Source organism: Gadus morhua, chromosome 8 (assembly GCF_902167405.1).
Source record: "Gadus morhua chromosome 8, gadMor3.0, whole genome shotgun sequence".
Taxonomy (NCBI): Eukaryota; Metazoa; Chordata; class Actinopteri; order Gadiformes; family Gadidae; genus Gadus; species Gadus morhua.
In genome coordinates, this window is record NC_044055.1 from 23,646,373 (window position 1) to 23,654,695 (window position 8,323).

The 8,323-nt window shown below is 43.8% G+C and overlaps 1 protein-coding gene across 1 annotated transcript; it reads left to right on the forward strand.

Annotated features, from left to right (window-relative positions):
* The first annotated feature begins 3,655 nt into the window (after positions 1-3,655).
* On the forward strand, positions 3,656-5,851 carry LOC115548951 (protein ANTAGONIST OF LIKE HETEROCHROMATIN PROTEIN 1-like). Its single transcript, XM_030363913.1, has 3 exons — positions 3,656-3,948; positions 4,603-5,038; positions 5,822-5,851. The coding sequence occupies exons 1-3, from the start codon at positions 3,656-3,658 to the stop codon at positions 5,849-5,851; spliced, it is 759 nt and encodes a 252-aa protein (XP_030219773.1).
* The last annotated feature ends 2,472 nt before the right edge of the window (positions 5,852-8,323 follow it).

Below are 8,323 nucleotides of genomic sequence, written 5' to 3' on the forward strand. Positions count from 1 at the left end.
GTTTGAATGTTCCATTAACTGAGAGCCTTTTTATACCAATAAATCATACATGCCAACTAATAATATAATATGTACCCATCAGTTAAAAAATACAAGTTCAAACAAGTTACTTGTACGAACCCAAATTGTTACCCCCTTTTATCATATTGTCATATCTTGTTCCCCAGTACCTACATAGGAGTATTGTTACATACTAGGGATGTGAATAACTCAAATTATTCATGGTAGTATAATCGAGTATTCAATGTGTGCCGACAGTCACAAAGGCAGCCATGGATCATCGCAATCAATGTCTTTAAAACGAAAAACGAACAAACCGTATTCTGGTATAAATCCTCATAAATTTCTGAAGAAATTTATGAGGAAAAACTTCAGCTTCTGTAACGTCCTAGGTAACCTACACAATGCACTGTTGAATGACATCAGACCCGCTCCCCAATTATTTGTCTTTGCTTTCTTTCAGAGTGCAGACAATCTGTCTCTCAGCGTCACAGATGAACGCTGTCAACTGAAATATTTCTTTGGATTCCTGGAGTAACAATAATAATAACTGATTAATTTCAGTTTCTTGTCAGAACCAAAGGCATGTCTTGTGTTACCTTGATATCAAACATTTATCTTGGATAATGTCTTGATAATGCCTAAATCTGTGGTTGACACACCTCAATGCAGCAGGAAGGCTTTAGGAGAAATCCGAAGTCTGTCTTGAACCATATACCCCGACAGGGGGAAGTAGTCATTGAGCTCCTCTGGTTGAACAACAAGCAGTTTTGCAGAGGGATTTTTGCAAACCTCAAGTGCATCTCAAGTGCTCAGTGTACCAAGCTGTGCATGGTTCCACAACAAAACAGGGCTTATTTTCAACAATTAGCACATTCAGAATTTTCCCAAAATCCGGAAGTCCACTTTTGCTTCCAGTTGATAAAAACATTCCTTGTGTGTACTGAGTTCCATTTAAGAAGGAAGTTTTTGCAAGAGAAACAGCAGTCACATTTCAGAATTTCCTCTTTTATAGTGTCTTTGACCGAGGGTTCCAAAATGTCAGGAAAGAGAGTTGATATTTTTCTCACTTCCAGTGCTGGTTTGAACAGGTTAGGCATGCCCATGTAATATGCCAACATGAGTTAGCAGTACATTGTTAAAGTTATTAACATCTCGAACAACTTTCTTAAAAAAGCTATGCTTGGCCTCAAATCTATTCGTCCAAAAGTCAAGCAAAGGCCCAAAACAACGAATCAGATGGGGATAATGCTCTAAGAAATTATATTTTGGTTTAAGCTTAAACTCAGGAAAAACCTCCTGTTGGAGTTGGCGATGTTCACAGATTCTGGCTTCAAGATAAAACAGATTTTCCTCTGTGAATATGGGGGATGCTAGAATTTCCACAATGTCTTTAATATCTGGTATTTTATTGCCAATAAGGTTAGTTTGTTTAGAACAGAATCCCTTTTCACTCCATCAACAACAAGACCCTCATTCTCTTTCACTGTTCAAAAGCTTCAGTGTGCAATATTTTTGTTCTCAGTGGAAACAAATCATCCCTTACTGAAACAGTCTGAATGGCATCATAGCTAGCTAAGCAGAATCTACAAAATTTATTAACACGAAATGACACTTGAAACCCAGCCAAAGAATGAGCTCCTAAATTGTCTGACACATACAGGACTGTGCCTTTCATACAAGTTCCCAACCTATCAATGTAAAATCCCTGGTTTATCACTTTATGTTTCTTCCTTGAAGTTCCCAAAGGGTTGCATACTTCAAATTCATCAATATACAATCCTAGAGAAATACATACCTCTTCCCCTAGAAGCAGTGTATTCTCTTTGAAGTATAGCCCATCACGAAATGTACTGGCCAGACTGAGATTTTACACTTCACTGTTCCAATAATACACTTGACTGTTCAATAATTTTGGTAACAGGGTTGAAATGGGAACATATACAAACGTTTTCTTGTGCAAACCATCTAAAACATATTCAATTGGCTCAATTACATCAAAATGTTCCTTGTAAAAGGCCTGCCTTTTGTATTCAGTTCTCAGAGGACCACTTTCTGAAAGACAGCTAAGAGGGTTGGTTTTCTGGAGGGTCTCAGTCACTAACTTCAGTGTGGCATCATCTATAGATACGTTTTGCTATTGAAGAACTGCTTCAACAGTGTTTTTTGAACATTCACCAGCTAAAACACTAATTTCATTAAGTTCATTCATTATTTCCTGTGTAGCTGACTTGGATACATGCAAGATTGCTTGCATGCGAAGAAGCAAAGATGCAAGTCTTCCCTTATTTTTTTCACCTATGTCATTGTCAGAATACTTGTTATCATCTGACTGGACGTCCACACAATGTTCATCTGCCAAGTGAGTGTTATCTTCAGAGTGTTCTGTTGGTGGGCCAAGAAGAAGTTCTGCCTTGAAATCTTGCAAAGATTTGGAGTTGTGATGTCGATTTTTGTGTGATGAAAAACTGGAGTTAACGCTTCATTTAAAAGCACAACTATTAAAAGGGCAAATGACAGTTTCCTTATTCTTCAAATGTGTGCCAAGATGACGAAAGTATAGTTTAACGTCTACAGGTTCTTCAAAGTCACATAAATGGCATCTAATTCTCAAGTTCACTGCTACTAAATCCATGTTGTCTCACATGTGTTTGGAGAGCCTTTTGTGATGGGAAATAGCATACACAATCGCTGTAAATGCAGGGGAGAGCTAATCTTCTTCCACAGTGACCGTGACTGGATCTGTAGTGTTGAAGGATTTTTCAACGATTTCTTGTGACGTGCAAAACTTACATATCAATCTCATTGATCAAGAGGAGGCGAAATGGAGCATATCAGACTAGGACCTAAAAGATAAAATGTCATGTCAGTATAATGTCAAGAGTTACAATACACCATACAATTGAAACACAATCAATTTACAAACAGTTAATACGGTCAACAATGCTAATTAATGTGGTGAAATGACATGTGTGTCAACATTCCATCACAATCCTCATCACACTGAAATTACAGTAGGGTCATTGTTTTCAATTTCTAAGGCTACTACTTCAATACAACTTAATGTTTCTATCCACTCAAACTTGTCAAGTAAATTGTTTAATATTTTGACAATATTGTACGAGATTATATAAAGATGAGATTCTTCTGTATCCAGCAACAAAGTTTTTAGACTCAGAACCTGATGCTTGATTTTAATGCAAATTGTGAATGACAGGTTGAGACTTACTGTCCTAGAATGTCTGTATCATATACATAGCTGCTTGTGCTGCTCTCTCTCTATCTATTTTTTTTCTCCTTGCATGCTTTGTAAAGCGAGCACTACACTTATATAACGCATAGTCGCATACATAAGGATATTTAACATATATCATTATATTTTTCATGATGTAGAGGCTTTGAGGCGCTCTTATTTGGCATGAACTTTGACAGATTGATTTCAGAGAGATGAGAGCGTATTGTTAACCTTGCATAAAGGTGCGGCCACACCAAACGCGTATCTCGCGTAATTTTTACGCGCGTAACGCGCGTAAAATGTTGCTTGATCATTTTGTGTCAAAAATGGTCGCATACGCTCCTAACGCGCCTACGTCACGCGCCTAGATGAGCCCGCCCAAAACTTTTTCCCCCCCCGCTATTTTTCTTTTGCTGAAACATGGCTGACATCGCCACCATCGCTGCGCTTTATTTGCTGTGGGAGTCCGAGGAGCGTCGCAAACGCCGTCGTGTTTGGGTGCACGACATCCTCCGGAGACGGCCACAGCTGGGTGAGTTTCACCACTTGCTCCAAGAACTCCGCCTGGATGACGGCCGGTTTCAGCGGTACTTTCGACTGAGTCGGGCCCAGTTCGATGACCTGCTAGCCCGGGTTGGTGCCAGGATCTCCCGTCAGGACACCAACTACAGGCGCTCCATATCAGCTGCGGAGCGCCTGTCTGTCTGTCTCCGGTAAGTTGCGGTTTCATAGCCTAATTACTCTATAACAATCAGCACATTCTGTAGTCAAAAACTATATACATAACGGGGAGAAATTGTTCGGGCGCGTGTTCTGATAGTGCATACATCTATTTCCAATGCACTGTTTATATTTGAGTAGTGACCCATTTATTCAAGCATCGTGCACTATGCTCAACTAAGCACGGGGGAGCATAGGCCATTGTGACATCACAGTCAATATTCATTGGGTTAAATTCAACACAAGTCAAACGAAAGCGTGCTGACAACATGGTGATAAAGCAGTTTGCTTTGCACATCTGTTTCCCCTCTTGCACCTACCTGCTATGCATTTCCTGTCAATGCTCCACCCAGTGTTTCAACAGTGTTTTTATATATTATCTATGGTTTCAACCTAAACGCAAATCTTCATATACATGCATGTCACCAGAGTTTTATATAAATAAATAAATGCATCATGGCTCCAACATATTCATTCTTGAACTCCTTGTCATGCTTTTGAAAGTAAAATAAGCTGATGCAAATCCACTGTAAACACTAGTCAAGACATATACCTGTGCAGTGATATCAGTGAGATAATTGGCCTACATATTTGGTATACAACTAAAATTCTCAATGAGGCTAAAATAAATTATTCATGTGTTGCAGATTCCTGGCTACTGGCGATTCGTTCCGGACGATAGCCACCAGCTTCCGGGTCGGGTCCTCCACCGTGGCTTCCATCGTGTCCGATGGGGTGACGGCTATATGGGACTGCCTGGTGGAGGAGTTCATGGCTGTGCCCACTACCGAGGACTGGAGGGTGATTGCGCAGCAGTTCGAGGAGCAGTGGAACTTCCCTCTCTGTTGCGGTGCCATCGATGGGAAGCATGTTGTTCTGAAGGCCCCTGCGAACTCTGGTTCGCAGTTCTTCAACTACAAGGGAACATTTTCCATTGTTCTCTTGGCAGTTGTCGACGCAGACAAGTGCTTCCGCATCATCGATGTGGGGGGCTATGGGAGAACCAGGCATGGAGGAATTCTGGCCAACTCGGTGTTTGGTCAGGCCCTCCGAGCTGGCGATCTCAAGCTCCCTGCTGACAGAGTACTGTCAGCGGCTCACAAATCGTCACAAATCGTGAGAGATCGAATATGTCTTAAGTCCCTAATCAGCGCTGATGGTTCGTCCAGAGCTTCGCCTCCGTGGAAGGTCTGCTTCAGAAGAAGATGAAGAGTCCCTGTGTGATACAGTCTTATGCTGTATCCTCCTCTCGATGAGGTGTGTGCGTTTGAGGTGTGCGTGGTTCTGTGTGTTTTTGCTTGACCTTGGCTCTCAGGCCCTGGAATATGCATGTGTATCTCTTGTGTTCCTCCTAACGGGGGAGAGCCCCTCGAAGTGTCTCCTGTGTGATAAATTAATGTGGCTCTCCCGTTCTTGAGGATGACTGGTGCATTGTCTGAGTGTCTACCATTTGCCTGGATGGGGAAATGGGGCCTTCGGCTCCGGCCTTGACCTGACTATATTATCATGTTTGTGTTATGTGTTCGTTGGGTTAGAGCAAGAGTTGACTATATTGTAATGTGTCTGCCATGTGATGTGCTCATCAGGCTAGGGTAGGAGTTAGCTATATTTGTAATGTACATGTGATGTACTCAGCAGGTTATTTTGCCCAACATATCCCCCTCAAGTCGTCGCAAGATGACTTTTACTCATTAGGGGTACGAGGGATAGGACTCCAGCGCGGGACTACCATTATAACACCATTAGAAATAACAGAAAGAAGGCAAAATGATCATAAAAACAAACAACCATGAGCATGGGACCAAAACAACTCGCTGGACCGGGTGTATGGGGAACCACGTGGGAGAAACGCTACCCCTGCTTCAGACTTGGGTATGCCATACACACCCCACCTAGGGGGTGGCATCCACCCCGGCCTTACATCGCGAGCAGACAATACCAACAATACTGGCAGCAGATGATACACAACAAAACCAACACCAAACCATAACCACAACAACAAAATGCAACAATAAAACTAACAGTAAACAATAACGATATAAACAAAAATGCAACAATCACACAAACACTACACAAGAACAATCACAGGAAAGAAATGCAACCATGAAACGTGTCCCTAAATAATAATAATAATATCAGAAAGATATGAGGTACACAACGAATGGCAATCCCCCTCAACCCATCCCTAAGTGACCACACACTAAGGATGTGAGGAGGAGTTAACTGGTCGTGTAACAATAAGCAATCACACGCATGGGGTATTCAGGGTAGGCCCGGGGCACGGGAACAACTAAGAAACCACGGAATAGTCCTGAGCGTCATCACGGGCAGGTGGACGCAAGGCGCCACCTGAGCATTAGACCCTTTTATTCAACTACGCTCAGGACCTCATCTGATAAACGGGCAATCAAGGCCCCTGGAATCTCACCCGTGTGTATCCCCGAGCTCCATCTAGTGGGACAGCGATATAAACAACAACATTTGCGTTCCCGGCGTCGGTTGCGTAGACGCGGGCATAGATATGGGAGCGGCTAAAAACAGTGAAGCGTACAGAAGCGAATACAGCCAGGGGCGCCCTCAAGCCTTAAGGGAACGGGCCGCAGCCCCTGGTACCGGAACGCAGATCCCTCGTCCGGGCGACGTGGGTGCATCAGGTGGGAGGGGGGTGGTGCCGTTGGCGGGGACGGGAATGGGGCAGCCCACCTGGAGGGGTTACTAGCACGTCACAGGCGGGGGGGGGAGGGGGGTGTGGTGGTGGGGTTTCAGCATACAGTGGTGGAAACAGGACGCCGAGGCCGTGCACCTGGAGAGGCCACTAGCACTCACGGGTAGATGTCCGGCTCGGCGGGGACGCAGTCGATGGCGGGGGTTGGGAGTGTGTAGGGGAGCTCGTACTCAAAGTCAAAGGTTGCAGGGTGAGGGAGGCCATACTCACAGTCAAAGTTTGCAGGCACTATCTGGTCGTCCAGGGGAAGCTGGTCCGGGAAATCCAGCAGTGGCATGAGGGGGGGCTGCTTCGGAGTAGGGAGGGGGCTGTTGTTTCTCCTTTTCGAGGGCCGTGGTGATGAGGCGTGAGCAGAGGGTCTGGGCGCAGGGGATGCAGCAACACCCGCAGCAGATCACAATCCCGACAAAGCAAGCCAGGGATGACAGGACGGCCATGAGAAGGCCCTTCCACTTGCCGAACATGTCAGTCATCCATTTCTCCATGGGGTTGTCGACCCCAGAGTCCTCTGCCATCTGGACGGAAAGAGCTCGAAGGCCGGCCAGGGCCCTTGTCATTGACCCGTCAGGGGCCGTGTTGTTGGGATAAAAGTACAACATGTTGTCCTTATCATCCCACACACCCCTTCTTGCTCTGCCAATAGCATATCTATATCTATATAGTCCCTTGACCTTATCCGTGGAAAAATTGACAAACCGTTGCTGATTATAGTATATATTATTTATCCAATCAACATTTTTGTTAATAGTGGACCACCAAAACAGGACTGATTCAAACCCTGCCGAAATTTGATTGAATCATTCTTGGGTAGTGCGTCGGCTCCGGGCGTGTCTGCATCTGGCTCCTCCTCCGGCCCTGGAACTTTGTGTTTCTCTTGCTGGAATTACAAACTTATGTACAACAGTTAGATGTTCAAACATATTTTCCTTAATTCTATTTCTAATTACTCTAATGGAAGTCCCTTTTGGGAACTTTGAATGTTAGGTGAATGCATGGGTCGACCCTTAAGCATTTCATGCGGGGTTAGATGCGTCGTTCTGTTAGTTTTCATGCGATAACTCATTAGTGTCAGTCGTAGTGCATTAGTCCTTTAATTTAGTACTCTAATTTAATTTTGTTAATCTTTGTCTTAAGCGTCCCATTCCTCTCTCCACCATACCTTGTGGTTTGAGGATTGTAGACACAGACTAGTCTTTGTTTGACATGCAGATGTTAAATCACTCGTTTGAGTGTTTTCTGAATAAACACTGCCCTATCGCCTGAGCTAATTTGTGACGGAATTCCAAACCTTGGCATGACTTCTCTAGTCGGAACCTTGATTACCGTAGCCGCACTTTGGTCTTCTGATGGGACTGCTTCTACCCATCTGTTGAACACTGTTTTTTCAAATATTTCACACTCATTTAGCTGGATGTCAATCATTGTTTGCAAGTATGGTGAAGAAAAACCTTGTTTTCAAAAAAATTCTTAATTCTCCTCAATACCTCCCCCCTTGCGCAATGGTCAAAACCAAAGTCATGCACTAAACCGAAAAAACCTACATGCGTTAGTGGCCTTCTATACCACAAAGGTAAAATAAAATAAAATGAAACGCGACATGCCCCGTTCCAAGACCACCTCTGCTGCCAGAGCTGACATATCTG

Bases quoted from the DNA above. Each gene is read 5' to 3' on its own strand.
- LOC115548951 (XM_030363913.1), top strand. From the start codon at position 3,656: ATGGCTGACATCGCCACCATCGCTGCGCTTTATTTGCTGTGGGAGTCC. The intron at 3,949-4,602 runs GTAAGTTGCGGT...CATGTGTTGCAG, and splicing joins CGCCTGTCTGTCTGTCTCCG to ATTCCTGGCTACTGGCGATT. The intron at 5,039-5,821 runs GTACTGTCAGCG...CCCCTGCTTCAG, and splicing joins TCAAGCTCCCTGCTGACAGA to ACTTGGGTATGCCATACACA.